General features: G+C 42.4%; 1 protein-coding gene and 1 long non-coding RNA gene across 4 annotated transcripts in view; one reads left to right on the top strand and one right to left on the bottom strand.

Moving 5' to 3' along the window:
• Positions 1-918, bottom strand: part of CDHR1 (cadherin related family member 1) — a 56,280-nt gene extending 55,362 nt beyond the window's left edge. The window contains exon 1 of the mRNA XM_048856894.2: positions 704-918. Within this exon, the coding sequence (XP_048712851.2) occupies positions 704-764 (61 nt within the window). The 5' untranslated portion in view covers positions 765-918. The remainder of the gene's footprint in view (positions 1-703) is intronic.
• LOC125639547 (uncharacterized) lies at positions 910-21,608 on the top strand. 3 transcript variants are annotated; one of them, XR_007357516.2, is made up of 6 exons: positions 910-1,116; positions 5,144-5,223; positions 5,671-5,774; positions 17,289-17,478; positions 19,471-19,547; positions 20,929-21,608. It is a non-coding gene; the product is annotated as an uncharacterized LOC125639547 (long non-coding RNA). The 3 variants fall into 3 exon arrangements; XR_007357515.2 differs by lacking the exon at positions 5,144-5,223 and having other exon boundaries at positions 970-1,116; XR_007357514.2 differs by lacking the exons at positions 910-1,116; positions 5,144-5,223 and having other exon boundaries at positions 5,565-5,774.
• The last annotated feature ends 186 nt before the right edge of the window (positions 21,609-21,794 follow it).

Below are 21,794 nucleotides of genomic sequence, written 5' to 3'. Positions count from 1 at the left end.
AAGCAGCGCTCCGGGGGTGCGGGGCTGCGTGCTCCAGTGGATCAAAGCAAGTTCAATATAATGCGGTTTCACCTATAATGCGGTAAGATTTTTTGGCTTCCGAGGACAGTGGTATATCGGGGTAGAGGTGTATATATGTTAAATTGCTCCTCTGTGGTGGTGTACCAATAGTTCATATAAATACTGCACAGCAGCATTTAAAGAATATGAGTAAGGGGGAAAAAAACTAAACAGGATATGTTTAAAGAGCCTCAAACATTCAGCAACTGCGTCTTGCAAAGTAACCTTCACAACCCTTCACCATTTATGTATACAGCTCTCATACACTCTGTGTGTGTATGCCTGACACCTGGCCAATGGCTAAGTAATAACCTAATCAATATTCTAAACATATTTTCAAATTACACCTACTGAATGAGCAATAAGCCATAATTAAATAGTTACTTACTTGCTGCCAGACAACAAAGTTAAAGAAAAAAAAAGAAAGCAAATTAGTTGTCATTCTAATCACTCATAGTTAAAAATCAAAATAGCCCATTTGAAACGAAATTGCAAAAATGGAAACAGGAGGAGGGGGTAACCTGCACAGTGATCAGTCTCTCAGGAAACAATTTCAGGACCACATTATCCCATCAGTAAGGATTACTGCAGGATATGCCATGTCCTCCTAGTTGTTTATTAACAAAGAGAAAGCCGTACTCACCCAGGCAAACATGCACCAAATTGAGAAATAAAGATGGGGCGAAATGCCTGACATGCTTCATCCCACTGAAGGAAAGGCTAATTTTTTCTCTGTTTCAAAGGTGTTTTGGTTTGTTTCTTTTCGTCTAAAGGGTCAGGCAACGTCTCCTTCAGACCTGTGCGGTGGTGAAATGTGCAAGAGACAGTAACAGATGTTAAGATGTTAAGCGGATGACACGTCTTAGTTTCTGAGGAATTTAAAGAAGCTCCTTCCTACCACCTAATTAGACCAATTACTTTGCAAGGAGCTGTGGGACTCATTTCTGATACAAGGTTGGGAGGAATCAACATCACTCTCACAGGGTCGGTCGGTTGTTTGCACTGTGCTCAGGTTGCCTAATGAACCACTCTTCACTGCTTGAATATAGAAGCCAGGTAAAGTTGAATTTTTTAAAATGTGTCTTATTCTCTAACTTACGCCTCTGCTTTCCAGAACTAAGAGGGGGTTTTATTTATTTTAGATTTTGGCCTCATTGAGAAACGAGGGAGTACGAACTCAAAACAAATGCACGGCACAGTAACCAGCAATACTTTAATATCAATACTTTAAAGGAGGCCAGTCATCAATTACAACAGAAAATATCATAGACAGAAGCCAGCGATGGTTTTTTTATTCTTGAGATGGCCTAAAGATTTGTTTTTTTAAATGTTTGGATTTCAGTTAAGTTTTTGATGCATATTTATAGCTGGTATATAACTTATAATTAACATCCTGAAACTTTTAAAAAAGTACTCCAAAGACAATATTAATGAAATAGTTTTTTTCCCCCCACTTTGTTTTCTGTTTCAGACAGTTAAAAGCGTATTTCATGCTACGCAAATATATCTATCTATTCAGTAAATTCAGGGGGGAAAAAAACCCACACTGGAAAGTGCATATAAACAAAACATAAGAGGAACTTGGCAAATGGTAATAGTTCCCAAACGGAGATGTTTCAGTGTTCTAGCTGTCAGCTTGATGCAGAATTCTTTCCCTTTAAGAATGCTCTAATGTACTTTAATGATGTTTTTGAATTTACAGAACACACACACACACACAAAACAACCCCCTCAGAAGTTAGTAATAAATTAACACAAGTGCTTTTTATTTTTGTCCAAGATTTTTTTTTAAATAAACCGTGTTGCTACTCAGGTGTGATCAAAGTTACTTTTTCTTCTGGCAGACATGACCTATGTACATTGGGACTGAATGTGAATTGGAAGCGTTGGTGAGATCAGTCCCATTTCCAGTGGACAGGTAGCCATGTCACCATACCCGTTATCACAACTGCACTAGCTAGGCACTCTTGCTAGCAGCTGTCAATAAAGGCAGAGAATACCAACTGATCCTGGAGAATGAAATAATCTCTCTTCCTAAAGGTGGTTCCCTCTAAAGCATGCCTCGTTTTCTGGATCCAAAGCACAGCACGTATGCACATGCTTACCTTCACTAGGATTACTCACAAACTTCCATGCTTTGCTGGATTGAAGCCATTGTCGATGGGAGCAGGACTGATCCTTGGTGGGAATAATTTGCCCTGTGCTGTCCATGTCCTAGAGGGCGCAACCATGCAGCAGCTGCAGACTGGATTCCAGTGGATGTACTTCATTTGTCAGCACTTTCATGATCATTCCATTCATTTTATTATGATTAACTAAGAATTTGGAACAAGCCTTTCTGTTCTGTCCAGCTGCCTTAGACAGGCAAAACCCCGAATCCTTGGCTTCAGTGGGACCTTTGCCTGAGTAAGGAGTGCAGGATGTGGTCCCATGAGTGGGTGAAAAGCACATGCATTATTTCTGAAACATATGAGAGCCATGGGCTCGGCCCAGCTTATCGCCTGGAACTTCCAGGCTTGGTTTAATGAACAAAGGGTTAAATAGCTCCCCCCACCCCCATGTGTGGGGTTTGTTTTTTGTTTTTTGTTTTTTTTTGCAGAAGAAACAGGAAAATCTGCAAGTTGCTACTCACAGGGCCTGATCCAAAGCCCACTGAAGTCACTGGAAAGACTCCTATAGGATCAGACAGAGTTCCTTCCATATTGTTCTGTGGATAGAGGGTAGTAAGTGTTCCCCATCCCACTCAAGGAAGTAGCAAGGGATTTGGTCCACAAACACATAGATTTTGGGGGACCAGTCAGAAGTTATGGTCACCTCTACAGTGGTCTGAGCTGCTTCACAACCTCCTGACCCTCTCCCTTAAGCTTCTAGACAACTGGGAGCATGGATCCAGCTGGCAGCTGCTGCCCCTGATACCACCCTCAGGGGGAGTTTCAGAGTGCAGAGGGGAACAGTGAGGAAATGAATGCTGAGAGAGTCAGCACGGCCTTATTCTCGGATTTTCCATGGGGACAATTCCATGGACAAAACAGCTCCCTCTCTGCTCATGGAACCTGGTCAGTGGAACCTGCTCATGGAACTTGCAAAGTAGCCACTGGGGTATTCTGCTAGGTGGAAAGAAGGGGAGGATGGTGCTGAAGAGGCAGCCTGCCCCTCTTCCTGCTTGAATCCACCAGGTTTTCATCCTCTCTGACCACAGATGTGGAGGGGACAATCTAGCCCAATATACTTTATTTTATGCATTTTCCACAATACAAAGGGCACCACTAATTAGATACTGTTTTCTATACAGATAGCCACATGCAGTTCATCAGCCAGGGAAACAGAAGCCAGAGCAAAAACAGAGAACCCAGAAGAGAGACATCTTTGAACAAGATACACACTGTCCTCGAGCATTAAACCCCAACACAGGTTTCCTGGCCTGCAGGGAGAATCCCATTGGAACACATTGTGTTCCTGTACGGACACTCTTCCTGCAGGACAAGTGAACTGTAAGGCCTCAGCATGGTAAAAAGTACATTAAAATTAGTGGAGTATTATTAGCAAAGGCTCTGTGTAAATCTAGGATGCTGTTAACTTGTATCACTGATAGTAATTATCTTATTAACAATAACTATACTAAAACAACAGTGATAGTATAGCAACATATACAAAATGGCCTACGAGCGGGACCATGTGACTCCCAAGAGAGGAGAAGAAAGCCAGCCTGCCAGTCGCAGTGTGGTCTTCAGGCCTTTAAAATGCGAGACAAGGATCTCAAGGGAAGGACACAATGCCAGCATAAAGGAAAACATGCAGTGAGCTCTTTCTACAGGGTACATTAATAGCAAGAGTGGCAGGAGATTTTCCCTGCTGCTAGTGCCTGATTCTGCCTCACTGATGTCAGTGGGCGCATGAGCATTGATTTCAAGGGAACAGGATTAAGCCCTTAGTCTTTAGGGCTGGGATTTTCAAAGCAGCATGGCACCAAACTCCCACTCAATTTCAATAGATTTGTGCCCCTAACTCTCCTAGACTCATTTGGAAACCCTAGCCAATACCCTTTTTGTGGGTACACCTACATACTTACACCTGCCAGAACTGGCTGGAAAATGTGGAACGTTTTGAAATTTTGATGAAAAACCAGAAAAAAAGTCAAATATTTTTGCAAACTTTCTCCTCTCCCACCAATTATCCAACCATTTCTAATACCTACTGTATTCAGCTAACATTGCTGTGTGAGCACGTCCCATTCCAGGACCTCTGTGAACGCGGTCATGGCTAGTGCCCTGGAAGACAAATGAATAAAACAGAGGAAACAGGATGTAACATCGGTAACAGCTGCAGTCAACACTCCTGCAGTTGAACGAAAACCTCCACAAAGCCCCAGCCCATCTGAGCATAGTAAACACAAATGAAAACTCTTCTTATCAGGAGAGGCACAATAATACTCCCAAGAGTATCTCTGCAACAGCAGTTCCCATAATGGGGTCTAGGGAGACTCTTTCGGACAGTGGTCTGTTCCTAGAAGGGAGATGCACTAGAGTTCAGCGGGCAATGAACAAGTGCCCAGATTAGTCACCATCACCACAACAGGCACTAATTGCCACCTGCATTGGCAGTCTCAGCACAGAAGCCAAGGGCTGAATGGGTATGGAGATAAAGTATATTTTCAGCATCATATTATGGGTGGTCACTTCATGTCATAGCACATCACATTAGCCAGATGTTATGGAGAAGTCTGCCCATGCTGTACCTGTTCAGTAAGTAAATACAGGATTTTGCTTTCCTGGGTTGGCAATCTGGTCCCTTTCACATGCATTAAATTAACATATACATTTAAAAGAGAGACACAAACAATAAAAGAGAGTAGAGGGTATAGGCTTTCTGCTCTGCTTCACGTAAACTAGGTGTGGCCTTCAGTCTTCTGCAAGTTATTAATGTAGCCTTCACTTGGAGAAGGTTTAGACGTACACTTGCTCTAACCTCTGTGCCTTTTTATGAGTGAAAAGTTGTATATTCATATTAAATCATTCAAAATAAATAGCTTGAAACACCACCTTCTACATAAGCCTTCTCTTTCTGCACTGAATAAACATGACAGATCATCTCCTAGTGAAAACATCTAGAGGAAAAACTGCACCTTTTCTTCACTGTGTGTGTGTGCTAAAGTTAAATCAGCAGGTAAGTGCGCTCTGTGTTGTATTTAAAAATCTTAAGAATGAGTTGAGGCTCCACCCTGCATTTCCTGTCTGGGCCATGTGAAGGGGAGAAGAAGCTGTAATGGCCAAGCAGAGGTTCCTGGAGCCATTCTGCCTATGTGAGGCAGAATGGCACAGAGGAGCACAATCAGCAGTGCTGCATGCCAGTAGCTGGGAGGGAGGGGGATGGAACCTGACCTTTTCCTTGCGAAGCCACCAGGTTTATCAGGCATGCCCCTTCCTAGAGAATGAGAGGATAGCCATTTGGGAGATTCAAGGGGGGGGGGGGGGAGGGGCGGGGAAGTGAGGGGAGAACGGGTTGGGGGGGAGATGTGCCTCTCACATCCATGCAAGACAAGGCAGAATTATGCCCTATATGGCTCAGTTTGGTGTAGCTGCAAATGTATATCAAATGGTTCTTTGTTTTCAGAGGAATTGTGTATTGCATCTCACTAGCAACTCTCACAGAACTGCCTGAGTGTGAACTGTTCAAGCTGTTCTCCACATGTCACATCTGCAGCAGGAAGTGCTAAGGTACAGTAAGTGTGACAAATTTCACTTCAGTGGTTGCATGCAAGCTCCCATCTCACTACATGGCTAGACAATATTGCTTTTGATCTCAGTTGAACTGATTTAGCATACCCAGGGTTGATATGTAGTAAAAGCACAATCCACAAAAACAGCATAAAAAGTACTGGTCCCAAAAAACAACCAGCACCCAGTGTATCAATAGAGAGTTTTCAGAGTAGCAGCCGTGTTAGTCTGTATCCGCAAAAAGAAAAGGAGGACTTGTGGCACCTTAGAGACTAACCAATTTATTTGAGCATAAGCTTTCGTGAGCTACAGCTCACTTCATCCGATGCATTCTCTAAGGTGCCACTAGTACTCCTTTTCTTTTTGCGAATACAGACTAACACGGCTGCTACTCTGAAAACTTAGAGACTAACAAATGTATTTGAGCATAAGCTTTTGTGCATGCATCCGATGAAGTGAGCTGTAGCTCACGAAAGCTTATGCTCAAATAAATTTGTCAGTCTCTAAGGTGCCACAAGTACTCCTTTTCTAATAGAGAGTTTGATATCTGAGATAGAGCAATGTCACTCTGTCCCAAGATTCAAGGCTAGGGAGTAAAATGAGGGTGGTGCAAAACTAGGAGCATTTTTCAAGAATGTTTTGGGTGAACATTTTTATAATTTAACTGTGGGTGATTTTGCATCTGCTAAGTTTTGCATTTCTGCAACATTTTGCAAAATCTCCTTCCTCTCTTGAAACATGCAAAAATTGATTTTTGGACCAAAAGGAATTTCCAAATGTTGAAGTTTTTGCTCTAAAATAGGACCATTTTTAGGTGAACTTTTTAAAAAATTCTGTTTGCAAGGCAAAAATTCAGTCCAAAACTTGCATGTTTTTCACAAAACCTTACATTTTTGCAACATCACAAGAAAATAGAAACCCTTTAGAGGTAAAGATTTTACAATCTGATTATTTTCACTCAGCCCTAAGATAAACACAGAGGGGCCAATTGACCCCTGTGCTGCTACTTGAGCAGAAGCAGTTTGTGCCTTCCCTATTCTGAAGCTTTGGGGGTGAGTATGGCTGCAGACACAGGATAGAGAAGCTAAAAGGGATGCATTAAGTCATGCCGCTGCTGAGACACAGAATTGCTTGGGCAAGGGTGTGTCCCCAGCCACACACTGTCTTTCCCTTAGGGCTCTTGGATAAGAACATAAGAATGGCCATACTGGGTCAGGTTTCAGAGTAGCAGCCGTGTTTGTCTGTATCCACAAAAAGAACAGGAGTACTTGTGGCACTTTAGAGACTAACACATTTATTAGAGCATACTGGGTCAGACAAAGGTCCATTCAGCCTAGAACCTGTCTGCTGACGGTGGCCAATGCCGAGTGCCCCAGAGGGAGTGAACCTAACAGGTAACGATCAAGTGACCTCTCTCCTGCCATCCGTCTCCACCCTCTGACAAACAGAGGCTAGGGACACTATTCCTTATCCATCCTGGCTAATAGCTGTCATAAACATACAGCTAAGGGTATCATAAAATCCCTCCTTACCTGTAAAGGGTTAAGAAGCTCAGGTAACCTGGTTGGCACCTGACCAAAAGGACCAATAAGGGGAGAAGATACTTTCAAATCTGTGGGGGAAGGGTTTTGCGTTCTCTCTGGGTCAGGGAGGAATCGGGACAGGGAAAATACATCTCCCAAAGGCCTACTTGAACTAAGCATCTAGATTACAAAAATTGTAAGTAAAGCAAGGAAATGTGTTAGTTTATCTTTTGTTTTAGCTTGTGAATTTTCCCTGTGCTAGAGGGAGGTTTATCCCTGTTTTTTTGTAACGTTTAAGTTTTGCCAAAGAGGGAAAATCCTCTGTGTTTTGAATCTTATTGTCCTGTAAAATTACCTTCCATCCTGATTTTACAGAGGGGCTTCTTTTACTTTCTTTTCTTTATTATAAAGTTCTGTTTTTAAAGAATCTGATTGGGTTTTTAGTGTCCTACAAACCCAAGGGTCTGGTTTGTGCTCACCTTGTTTATTTTTCAAGCCTCCCCAGGAAAGGGGATGTAGGCTTGGGGGGATATTTTGTGGGAATAGGAACTCCAAGTGGTCCTTTCCCTGATTCTTTGTCTAAATCACTTGGTGGCAGCATACCTTGGTTCAAGGACAAATAGAGATTTGTGCCTTGGGGAAGTTTTTAACATAAGCTGGTAGAAATAAGCTTAGGGGGTCTTTCATGTGGGTCCCCACATCTCTACCCTAGAGTTCAGAGTGGGGAGGAAACCCTAACAATAGCCATTAATGGACTTAACCTCCATGAATTTATCTAGTTCTCTTTTAAACCCTGTTATAGCCCTAGCATTTTAGTTGCCCTTCTCTGAACTTTTTCTAATGCCAATATATCTTTTTTGAGATGAGGAGACCACATCTGTATGTAGTATTCAAGACGTGGGTGTACCATGGATATATATAAGGGCAATAAAATATTCTCGGTCTTATTCTCTATCCCTTTTTAAAGGATTCCTAACATCCTGTTTGCTTTTTTGACTGCCGCTGCACACTGTGTGGATGTCTTCAGAGGACTATCCACGATGACTCCAAGATCTCTTTCCTGATTAGTTGTAGCTAAATTAGCCCCCATCATATTGTATGTATAGTTGGGGTTATTTTTTCCAATGTGCTCTTACTTTACATTTATCCACATTATATACTAGCATTAGAAAAGGTTCAGAGAAGGGCAACTAAAATGATTAGGGGTTTAGAATGCGTTCCATACGAGGAGAGATTAAAGAGACTAGGACTTTTCAGCTTGGAAAAGAGGAGACTAAGGGGGGATATGATAGAGGTATATAAAATCATGAGTGGTGTGGAGAAAGTGAATAAGGAAAAGTTATTTACTTGTTCCCATAATATAAGAACCAGGGGCCACCAAATTAATTAATGGGCAGCAGGTTTAAAACAAATAAGAGGAAGTTCTTCTTCACACAGCGCACTGTCAACCTGTGGAACTCCTTGCCTGAGGAGGTTGTGAAGGCTAGGACTATAACAGGGTTTAAAAGAGAACTAGATAAATTCATGGAGGTTAAGTCCATTAATGACTATCAGCCAGGATGGGTAAAGAATGGTGTCCCTAGCCTCTGTTAGTCAGAGCGTGGAGATGGATGGCAGGAGAGAGATCACTTGATCATTACCTGTTAGGTTCACTCCCTCTGGGGCACCTGGCATTGGCTACTGTCAGTAGACAGGATACTGGGCTGGATGGACCTTTGGTCTGACCCAGTATGTCCTTTCTTATGTTCTTAAATTTCGTTTGCCATTTTGTTGCGCAATTACTTAGTTTTGTGAGATCTTTTTGAAGTTTTTCACAGTCTGCTTTGCTCTTAATTATCTTGAGCAGTTTAGTATCGTCTGCAAACTTTGCCACCTCACTGTTTACCCCTTTCTCCAGATCATTTATGAACAAGTTGAATAGGATTGGTCCTAGGACTTACCCTTGGGGAACACCACTAGTTACCCCTCTCCATTCTGAAAATTTACCATTTATTCCTACCCTTTGTTCCCTGTCTTTTAACCAGTTCTCAGTTCACGAAAGGATCTTCCCTTTTATCTCATAACAACTTAATTTACATAAGAGCCTTTGATGAGGGACCTTGTCAAAGGCTTTCTGGAAACCTAAGTATACTATATCCACTGGATCCCCCTTGTCCACATGTTTGTTGACCCCCTCAAAGAACTCTAATAGATTAGTAAGACATGATTTCCCTTTACAGAAACCATATTGGCTTTTGCCCAACAATTTATGTTCTTCTATGTGTCTGACAATCTTATTCTTTACTATTGTTTCAACTAATTTTCCTGGTACTGACGTTAGACTTACTGGTCTGTAATTGCTGGGATCACCTCTAGAGCCCTTTTTAAATATTGGTGTTAGATTAGCTATCTTCCAGTCACTGGGTACAGAAGCTGATTTAGGAGGACAGGTTACAAATCATAGTTAATAGTTCCGCAATTTCACATTTGAGTTCTTTCAGAACTCTTGGGTGAATGCCATCTGGTTCCAGGGACTTGTTACTGTTAAGTTTCTCAATTAATTCCAAAACCTCCTCTAGTGACACTTCAGTCTATGACAATTCCTCAGTTTTGTCACCTACAAAGGATGGCTCAGGTTTGAGAATCTCCCTAACATCCTCAGCCGTGAAGACTGAAGCAAATAATTCATTTAGTTTCTCCGTAATGACTTTGTTGTCTTTAAGTGCTCCTTTTGTATCTTGATGGTTCAGGGGCCTCACTGGATGCACCAGAGAGACAGAAAAATAAAAGTTACTTGACTGACAGACTAGAGATTTTGGATTCAGAGTAGCAGCTGTGTTAGTCTGTATCCCTAAAAAGATTTTGGGTGCCTCAGTTTTTGGGTGCCCAACTTAAGACACCTTAAAGGGGCCTGATTTTCAAAAAAACCCAACAACCCTGAGCCCAAAATTCAGGCCTCAACCATCTCAAGTAGGGCAACCAAAACTGAGGCTCCCAAATTGTTAGTTACTTTGGAAATTCTTGGCTTTTTTGCTTTAGACAAAACAGAAAAAAACATGTTTTTGTCATGTACTGAAACTGCTTCAGGAAGGATACAGTTGATTATCTTCATCTCCAGATTTAACTAATGAAAGGGTCAGTTTCCCTCAGTACATGTGAGTTTTGAAGAGTGGGGGGTTGCTACTTCTCAGTATGCAGAAGGCACTGCTTTTCTTTTTAATAATTTCTTACTTACTCTCAGTTTTGGACCATCTGTGATTTTTTTACTGGCTCAACATATTGCATTTTGATCCATCTCTTCACTAATAAACTGTGTATAGTTTGTAAATAAAGGCAGCCGTACTTTGAAAATTCGCGACTTGAGGTTATGTTTTGGGCTAGTCAAAACCTTCCTGACTCTTAGGGCTGGTCAAAATTTTTCCATCAGAACTGTGTTTTGACAGAAAAAATGGATTTTAAACTAATCAAAGATTTTGGTGAAAAGTATCTACTGCCTGTGGATAATTTCAATTGAAAATGATGCCACTGTATCTCATGGAAGTTGTACTTTGGGGGATTTAAGCTTCCATTCTCTTCTATGGGATGGACTCTCTTGCCAGACTACATCTCTCATGATGCACCATGGCCAGGGACTATTATGACACTCTCCCTTCCTTGCCCCAAGAAAGTGGAGCATTATGGGAGATGTAGTCTGGCTAAAATCCCTGGCCCATAGAAGAGAATAGGAGCATAAGACCTGAACTCCACTCCCATGAAGCATAGAGGTACCCATTTTGAATTGAATTTAACAGAAATATATATTTAACAGAAATGTCTAAATTTTCAATGCAAAATAAACAAAACTATTTTCTCTAAATTTTCTGAGAGGGAAAAACCCCTTCGTTTCTCCCCAGCTCTGCTGACTCTTTGACAGATCAGGCTCCCTGCTTTGGCCCCAGGAAGAGTGAGCAGTGCTGTTCAGACTGGCTTGGGAAGAGGAGTGGACTGGTCCTTGTTCAGCTGTCCCACAGTCCCAGCAGTGCTGGAAGGGGATGAGGAATAGGGGCAAATTGGCAGCTTTGGTGGGAACAAGGAAGAAAAGCAGAGAAACAAACTCCAAATCTCCTTCCAGCACTGTGCAAACCTCCCTTTCGCTCTGCACACATCCCTACAGCCTCATTGCATTGACACTATGTTCAATGGCAGAGCAAAGCTAATCTCTAGCGTTCCCTTTGGCTCACACCCTTTCCCATTCCACCAGCTGGAGAACCGTACCTCTTCCCTGCAAAAGGGCATCATGGCAATGAATGGTTCGTACACATCAAGGGAAGGGAGGTGAATGGGATAATAGGAAAGTCCTTTCTACATACTCTAGATACCCATTAATCTCATTTCATGCACTAGAGGCCGTGCTTTTTTGCTGCTGCCACAAGGGGGTGTGGCTACTTCCCCTAACTGCAGACATTAAGTGGAAAAAAATATTGTGGAGCCTGCTTTTTTATAGTGAGGTGGATTCCAACAGCATCCCTCAAAGGCATCTGCCACAACTGCAAGAAAAAGGAAAGTACATAGCTGACCTGGAGTACTGTGCCCCACACAACAACTATCCTGCTTGGGAGGAAAAGGCTGCCTATAGCCTGGTGGAGGGCCACATATAGGTCCTTCCCTGTCCCCCTTTTGTTTTAGAATAGTCCTTCCACAAGACAGGAGGTCGCTAGAAATTTGCAATGTGTGGATTTGATTTTAAACATGTTTTCCAGGTTACCATGTGTCCTGTATACGTTGCACGGATACAGCATAAAATAGACATGCCAGATATCCTCCCTTATTTAACAGTGACTAGCTAGGGTAACAGTCAATCAGTGCTTAATTTGTGCCAGGGTTTGCCAGGGCTGAGCCCCAGCACTTCTAAGCTTGGCAGTTCATAGCCCCAGTACCTCTCAGCTTGCTATATAAGTTATGTAAAAAAATTGCTGGATCCCGAGCACCTCTTTCATTACAAATTAAGCACTGCCGTCAATAGAAACAAATAAAATCCACAGTCCCTCTCCTCCCACCCCACAGAGGGGGGAGGGATAGCTCAGTGGTTTGAGCATTGGCCTGCTAAACCCAGGGTTGTGAGTTCAATCCTTGAGGGGGCCATTTAGGGATCTGGGGCAAAAATTGGGGATTGGTCCTGCTTTGAGCAGGGGGTTGGACTAGATGACCTCCTGAGGTCCCTTCCAACCCTGATGATTCTATGAACTGCCTTGTGTAGCTATTACCAAGTCTGGTGAGAAGAGATTTTGAACAGGAAAGAAAATTTGATTTCTACCTGGCAGTAAAATTGTTTATTTGCACTCAGTTAGACCAAGATGAAAGAGCAAAGAAAGGAGCCATATAACATGAGAGATATCATGTCAATTATATGGACAACCTTTTGTTGCTCCATGCTCAGAGCACAGTCATCTGCACGACTGATGTTCAGAGTCAGCACTCCTGGAAAGGAAATCTGCTTGCTCGTCAGAGAATGTGTTAAAAATAAACACGCTTTTCTCACCACCACATATAACTAAGTCAATAATGCATTGCAAAGGGGGGTACCAAGGTCAGGGACATGGGGTGAAATGTGTGTGGAGGACTGCCTTGAGGCCTAAGGATATTTATCAGATCTTAAGTGGGATTTAGGTGGTGAATAGCTGGTGTGATGGTTACAGAGTTAGCTGCACATCTGACCCTTCTCTGCTTTCTCTGGGTGCAACCGCACAGGTATCAGGCCTCATGCCTTCACCTCTCTCAGGGTGGAAGCCCTTGATTCTTCCACTCTTAGATCTGGTCCTGGGGTATAGCACTCTGTATTGACTGTGCTTACTCAACGGGTCCAGTTAGGTTCTGCATTTGTGGTTCTTCCCTTAAGGAGTCTAGCGATATACTGAGAACTCAGACAGCCTTCTTAAACCAAAGTATTGTTTAATCTTTACAGTAGGATCAAAGCATAACATAAGAGAAAAGGGTTTTAAGACAACAGAAGGGCTACAAACATGTCTGTCTTACCTGAGGCCCTAGACAGGCCTATCTTATCCCAGATCCCACAGGGTCTATTCTTCCAAACAGTTCCCAGCAACTATATAGCCTCTGGACAGAGACAGTCATCAACTGTTTCTAGTCCTTTTGATGTGTTGCTTCCCAGCATCAGCCAGACAAGCTCTGTAATTTAGCCGGAGCGCGGAAGGTAAGCTCTTCACAGTTAATAGCTCAGGCATTGTCTCTTAACTGCCCTGAAGTGTTTGCTTGGAGGTATCTTACCTCAAGTCATTATTTCATTTCCTGCTTGTTTTTCCAACAGCCATCTATTAAAGTAAGCCAATATAGTCATACAGTAAATATTCCAATAACCGGGTCAACATACAGTATTCATAGATTATTGAAGAATGCCCTTCCCTTGTCGTAACTGCAAGTTTCAGACCACGTGACAATTACACAGCAGGTCCAAACATAATTCCAGTTTAAAGGACAGAAATAACATACTCACAGTACCATACAGCAACTCTGACACTACAGTGTATCAACACTGCAGATTAATTATTAATACTGTAACTCACATATCAGTAAAGGTATTTCTGCCCTGGAATTGAAAAGATCCCTTGCACAAAGATAATGGTTGAGGATAACTAATACAAGATGACATTATTTTGTGTCATATCTTTCCTACAAACTGCATCCCAAAATGTTTCGCAAAATCAAATAAAATTATAAAGTTAAATTAAATTATACATAGTACGGGGAGAGAAATAGTAAAGGTACAGGCAAAGGGTCAAATGGGATCTGAAAATAGATGCAGAGACAATGAGGCTGTGAAATACAGGATGGCTGTTCCAGAGAACAGGAGCTGCACAGAAGAAAGTTCTTGCATCAACAGTGCTAAGAATGAAGGGATAGAGAGAAGGCTGGGGATAGTTTAATAGTTTATAAGGCCAGAAGGGACCATTGTGATCATCTAGTCTGATCTCCTGTCCAACACAAACCATAGAACGTCCCTGAATTAATTCCTATTTGAACTGCTGCATCTCTTTTAGAAAAGCATCCAGTCTTGATTTAAAAATGACCAGTGATGGCAAATCCACCACAACCCTTGGTAAATGGTTCGGTAATGGTTAATGACCATGACTATGTGCATGCCGTATTTCTACTCTGAATTTGTCTAGCTTCAACTTCTAGCTCTTGGCTCATTACACCTTTGTCTGCTAGACTGAAGAGCTCATTATCCAATTTTTGTTCCCCATGTGGGTACTTAAAAACTGGGATCAAGCCACCCCTCTTGAAATTCTTTTTGTCACGGTAAGCAGATTGGGGAAAGGAGCAGTGAGACAACAGTTCTGTGAGGTAGGGTGGACTAAGTCCAAAGAGAGAGTATCAGGTTTTAGTCACAACAATCCAGTTGACCTCCTTTTTCCAGATTCAAGGCAGGATTTTAAAAAACGCTCAGCATTGGCCAGACTCCGCCCTCACAGAAGTCAAAGAGAATTGATTTCAAAAATGGGTCAATGGGGCTACATGCTTCAAAGTTAAGCACATACATATGTGCTTTTGCTGGTAAGGCTTTCAGGTGAGGCTGTCATTCTGCTTATTGGTTTCTGTCTTCCATTTACTTAGCTAAAGATGTTTACTACTGGAATATGAAGGGTCAGTACAACTTTATCAGAGGCACAGTTAAACCCGGGTTTAGTGCTGACTTGCTTAACTTTGCTATGTTTAACAATAAGATGATGAGATCAATAATATACTCCATTACAGCCATTCTAAATCCATAGTTAGTGTCCTCTGGAGCAATAGAAAGTTAACCATTAAAAAAAGTTAGTACATTAAAAAATTTCACCCAGATACTGTTGCGGTAAACTTCATCCCATTTATGGGCTTTTGAATGGTCTCTTCCTTTCTCTTACTACTTTTCTTAATTAACAAAGATATTTGTATTATTAACACAGGCTTCTGCCTGCACATTTTCATCTCCTATGAGATCTTATAGTTATACTGACTTTACAACTTGGCAGCATTTCCATGGTGAAGGCTAAAAAACCAAATGATTAAGGGCTTGGCTACACTTGCAAGTTAGAACGCATTAAAGCAGCCCCGGGAGCCCTAACTCCCGATGCGTCAACACTGGCAAGGCACGTAGAGCGCCTGGACTCTGCAGCTGGAGCACTCCTGGTAATCCACCTCCATGAGAAGCATAAGGCTTGCTGTGCCCTGGCTGAAACGCCCGGGCGTCAGTGTGAACGAGGTGTTGCGTTACTGCGCTGTGATTGGCCTCTGGAAACGTCGCATAATCCCCTGAAGTCAAGTGGCCACTCTGGTCATTGTTTTGAAATTGCCTACAGGAATGCAGATATGCCCTTTCAAAGCTCCATTTCTGACAGCTGGCATGCTTATCTGCTCCGGGACAAAGCAAACCATTAGTGTGGAACGCTGCTGTTGTGAGCGTGTGTGAGGTGGGTCTGCTGCTGTCTGAACTTACAAGACAGCATGCTGACATGCTCTCAGCCCCCCAAAAACCCACTCTCTCTCCCCCCACATACACACAACACACTCCACCCCACCCATTTGAAAAGCACGTTGCAGCCACTTGCACACCGGGATAGCTACCACAATGCACTGCTCTTTGTGGCATTGCACGAGCTGCTAATGTGGCCACACCAGTGTGCTTGCAGCTGACGGTGTAAACACACAGCAGCATTTTCCCTGCTGTGGTCTCCGAAGGCTGGTTTAACTCCCAGCGCTCTACATCTGCAGGTGTAGCCATGCCCTGAGAGTCACTGCACTTATTCAGACAGGGATCTGCAACAGTAGTCAAGGGAATGGCTTAAGACAGCTTCTCAAGCTATCTGATGTGGGGGACCGGCAATTTTTTTTCCCCAATGTGCGCGCAGACCGGCAGCTGGCGGCTCGCGGACTGGCACCGGTCCACGGACCACCACTTTGAGTAGCACTGGCTTAAGTGTCTAAACAGAAAGGCCAAGATTTTCTAAAGCAATTATGCGTGCTTAACTGTATGCATATGAATAGCCTATTGACTTCACTGGGACTACCCACTTATGCAAAGTTAAGGACATGCATAAAACGTGGCTGGATCGGAATTTTATTTGACAGGTTTAAATGTTTCTAAAAATCTCAGTTTTCCAATTCAGTGATTGTTTTTTTCTTTCAGATTGAACAGTGCACAGGTATAAAATGAATTAATTCCAGGATGTCTATATCAGCTGCAGGTGCAACAGGGTCTGAACTAACTCCCTCTCTCACACATTCCTCCTCCTCTTTCACAGATATTCCCTTTGAAAAGGTTTGAGTTTAACTATAGTTGTGATGAACACAAAAACCAGTAGGGGGATGCCTGAACTGACTATGGCCTGTGCTCTGGGAGGGTTTAATGAGAGACAAGTTTTCTGTGTGCACAGATTTACTATTGCATTCAATCTTTTAATTAGTGTTTTGAATCTAGCTAACATTCAGAAGCAAAAACTGTGATAGAAACACCTTAAGGGGGATTCCAGCAAAGGTTACCCAGGAAGCCTTTACAGGTTTCACTACCAGGTAGTTTCTTGTCCTTTATATAAGAAGTTTATTGTCAAAGCCATCCATGCTTAGATGTTATTGTGATATCAGAGCAGGAGTATAAAACCACTTTAATAACCGTCAACTGCAGGAAATGTGATCAGAGAGGAGGAGGAGCTGCTGGTTAGTTAGAGCAGCAAAGGTTGGGTGGGAATGGAATCAAGAAGAATAGAACACCATGGGTTCTCTCTGCCATAGTTTCCTTCTGCTCTACCCACACCATCTCCTTGTGTGACTAAACCTTAAACTGAGATGTGTAGTAGTGCCCAATCAGTGGCACCTACAGATCCCCTGGGGAATAATGAAACCACAAAAAGAGCAATCACACGACTAAAGGGCAACAAAACCCAATCTATATATACTAGCATAAAGTAGCCAGAGAGTGGCTGAGAATCTGGGACAGACAGTAAGTGCGGAATCACATACATTTCTTCTTTCCCTCTAGGAAGAGATTGGTTCTTCCTGATCCGTACACAGTCATGCCATAGGATGGACAGACACACCACCCCACTGTTGAGCGGGTCAGACAGCCAAACTCCACTTCCCCAGTTTACTCTGCTTTGCTCCATATCCTGATCTGTCTCCTCATTGGCTGTGCTGTGCCACAGGCCAGCAGCTCAGATCACCTCCTCCAGGTAATGGTGTCAGATAAAGTGTTAAAAATAAATAATGACAAGATTCTGTAAAGGAAGCTAACATGGAGTGTAAGTTAATTTTTTTATTGGCGTTTCTGGCTTGCTCATCAGAACGGTATCTGGGCAGCTGTGTGATTTAATATTAAGGCAATGTGAGCTTAGCAAACATGTTACCAAAGCAAGACCCTCTCTCAATCCAGTTGAAGTTTCATGATATTTCCTCCTCTCCCTCCCTCTTCTTTAGAGCACCATTCGCCCTTGGCATCCCTTTGCCTCCTGCTCTTCACTCCCTTTGCCGAACACCTGCTGTCCCTGGTGCCTTACGTCCCTGCTGAAACAGGCCCTAGAGCTACCAAATTAATGTATACCTGGGTCTGTATCCTGGGAGCTATAAAACTCAGATGAACCCAGCCACACCCTTGTTAGGCACATTAAGCAATAAAGGCCAGACCATACAGTGTCAGGAAATGAGAGCATATAGTTGCTCTGTGCGAGTATATCCCAACTTTTCTCTTAGGGGATATATTTTCCTTTGGGATTTTGTTGAGCCTAACTGGTTCATCTGAGACACTGAGATGGTTAAATCGCCAGCACTTATCTGACCTAATGCTTTATTATGAAAATAGTTACATTCTACATATGAAAAGCCAAAGCTCTTAAATCTGACCTTCACATTTATACAGCATACATGATTTCTGGCGGGGACTTAGAGAAATGACTCTTTCAATAAAAAACTCACCAGAAATCAGCAGCACTCCTTTCCAGTTCCTTAACAGTGATTGTATTTCTTTCTTATTAAGATGAAAGGAAGCCTCCTCTTCCTGCTGCTATATAGGCAGGTTGCATGAGCAAGGTCTACAAGGAAAGACAAATAAACAAACCAAACAACCACCACCAGAACTTCCCAGTAGGCTCATCAAAGAGGCATAGTTACCTATTCAGCTGCTGTAATAAATCTACTGAGGAACGTGTGAATACAGGATACAATGAAATTGGAGGGAAATGTTAGGGTATACAGTACTTGTGGATTATTGATGAGGAGCATGTGGTGGGGGAAATGGAAGATAATTAATTATGGGGGAGATCTTCACCTTACAGATTAGGCCTTCTGCAAATATCACCCAGGAAGTCAGTTTAATACCAGAGCCTTTGGAGGAGGAATAAAAAGCAAAAATGAGGAGAACCTCCTGCCTGCCTAACTCAGAAAAGTACAACCAAAAATAAGCTCCGCTAGATTTTAATTGAGGGCCTTGGTTTCTAACGACCTTTAGATAGCCCCCTTTTCCAGAGAGTTAGGATAGCAAAATTTGCTGGATTGACATTGCTGAATACTGAACCCCTTTACTCACAGCAGACAGCCACCTTATGACTAGGGAGGGGGAAAATGGTTAGTATTTAGATAAAGGTAATATTTGTATTCAGGGAGCCTAGGGCTCAGGAAATATTTGTTCCCTTCAGCGTACTCAGTTACTTACCACAGTTGCACATGCAAATGGATAGTATAGCAGGCTATAATTGTCTGTTTCCATTCACAGCAGCCCATTTTGCATTTGTAATTACAGATACGTGTTGTGCATCTAGTTTTTGCATACAAACTAATTCCTTCTTCCTTTTCTGAAAGTTTGGTCTTGACTGTCTCTCCTCCATCATGAGTAGCTTTAACTCCCTCATGGACATCTGCTTTGTCTTTCTATAACAAATGCTAATCAGCTCTCAGGAACATGACTAGCAGGTTGTTTGACCCATCTTCAGAAATTGGACCCAGTATATTGCAATTCCAGAATATGTGTGTGAGGGATGATGGGAAAGCTTGTCTCTCTCACTAACAGAAATTGGTCCAATAAAAGATATTACCTCACCCACCTTGTCTCTGCAATATCCTGGGACCAACACGGCTACAACAACACTGCATACAGCAAGATGAGTATGTTTTCAGTTTGGCTGCTCTCAATGACAGTCTGTGACCCAATTTCTTGGTTTACACTTTTGTAGGCTGGACAGATGGTGTTACGACTATAAGATGATTATCCCACAGCAAATCCCGGGCCTTAGTCATTCTCCCACAGAAGGTGAGTCAAGTAGAAAGTGTGACATTAATCTTCCTTCACCTGAAGACACTTATAAGGAACTGCATGCAAGACAAAAATAAACATTGAGGGTTGGGCTATGACTCAGGAGCTCAAACTTCAACCCTATTCCCAAACCCATCTTTCTGCTTTTCTAGGTAGAAGAGAATGCTGTCACTCCTGCACTTACATGCTTGAGGGGATAGAATTCATACTTAGGGGATTCATGATGCATGAAGTGGAATCATAAAGAGAGCACTTAGGGCTGGATCCAGTGTCCATTGAAATCAATGGGAGTCTCTCCATTGATTTCACTGGGCTCTGGGTCAGGTTCTTAGTGAGAAGTAAGATGGCAGCACTCTTGTTCTGTGTCTGTACATTGGTGAACTGGATCAAGACTGTGGTGAGCTTACTGCCTGGAGCTTGTCCGTTCCTTGGTGGGCTCTTTATATTTCCTGGCACCAGCCCCATGTGTCCTGGCTGCCAATGTATTTTAAAATCAAAATTACTTTAAACTCAAACCTTGAAAGCAGCCAGTGTCTTCTGGGTGGAGTAGTTTCTCATTGCTCTCCCACCGCCTGGGATGAGAACTTCCAGGGGGTTGCCAGTTTACCAGCAGAGCAGTGTCTCCCTCCAGGAGCACTCCCTCACTGAGAGCAGGGCTCTTAAGTGCTGCTTTTCCCGCAGGGTTTTGTTTTGATTGGCTGGGGGATTAATTGGTTGATTGGGAGGGAGGGGAATCTTACCCTACCCTTCATTATAAGGCTCCTGGCCCTGGATCCCTAAAGAGACAGCTGTCTCTTCTCATTGAGACTCAGCCTTACCTTGGTACCACTTCCTCTCTCCTATGTCTGCTCCTGCTGTCACCAGGGTTTTTGTACAGTTGGTGTTATTTGGAATGGGGTAGCCTGGGCCTCATCTGACCCCTTGATTCTTCTGTACTTAAAGGGCTGTTGACCAAAAAGCAGTGTTTTTTTGTGTGTGCCCCTTCTGTCCTTGTATATTTCATGTACCTACTCATTGCTCTTAATTAGTATATGAACTATAACATGCTTATCCTTTGGTGGAGTAAGGGAGAAGAGAACGGATTTTGTTCCTTTACTCTGATGAGCATGCATAGCAATTAGAGGCAATGTTATCCATGTACAATATTGTTAATTCAGCAGACACAGCTGTAAATGCCACCATCTTGGCCAACAACAGGGATTGAACTGGAGACCACCAAAGCTAAAATCATGAGTCTACAACTTGAGCTAAAGAACCAAAAGCTCTCTAGCACTGAGGAGTAACAGACTTTCGTCCTCTATGGACTGAGTATAGCGAGGGGGACAAACAACACACCATGACCAGTAGCTACATAATAATCTTCTTTTCATTCCTTCAGGTATAAGAGAAACATGATTGCGTACCGTTTTATTTCTTCAAACAACTGCTTTTGAAAGAAGTTAGAACCCTTCTTCCTCCTTTTCAGATAAAGACTCTTGCCTGTGTCATGATGTTTACTTTCTAATATTGCTGCTTTTACTACCCTCTTTCAAATTTCCAGTTATTGGACTATCACATGGGTCACTCCATGAATCACAGAAGCTCAGAGTCCAACACTTATTCAGGCAAACACAGGGATCAGTCAAAAATATCTTTATTGTAACTTGTAGGGTACATGGTTGTTCTGTTTAAACGTATTTAACCTAATACATTAGCCAGATAAGCTAGGATAGATTTTGTATAATATATTTATTGGCCTATTTTAAATGCAGGAAGTAAAATACTTTTAGATCTAAGTAATGTCAAACATACATAATCCAAGAGAAAAGAAAGGGAAGGGAAGAACAGGTACTTGTAACTTATGTCATGTGCAGATTCTAGTTGCATGCTACAAGGTAGTAAAATACTTTAGTTTGTCCTTTCAAGGTTAGAGCCTGATGCTGAAAATATTCCTGTACTCAAGTAACTTTAGTCATGCAAGTAGTCCTCATCCTACTGAGTTCAGTTTGACTATAGATGTAAATAAAGTAACTCAGATGTGTAAGAGTTTGCAGAGAGTCAGGCCATTTCATGGGAAATATTCCACAGAATATATTTTTCCACTGTTGCTAATGTATTTTTGAACTTAAGTTTTTGTTATCCAGTTTCAAACTCTCTTTCTTCCCCTTCTCCCATCAACTGGGATTGGGTTATTGTGGAAGCATCCACCATCATCATCTGTCCCAGCTGGCATTAAGTTTCAATTACATTGTTTTAAAGGGCTAA

This window comes from Caretta caretta, chromosome 7 (genome assembly GCF_965140235.1).
Source record: "Caretta caretta isolate rCarCar2 chromosome 7, rCarCar1.hap1, whole genome shotgun sequence".
Classification (NCBI taxonomy): Eukaryota; Metazoa; Chordata; order Testudines; family Cheloniidae; genus Caretta; species Caretta caretta.
The sequence above is the reverse complement of the archived record's forward strand: the minus strand, read 5'-3'. Positions and strand labels throughout refer to the sequence as shown.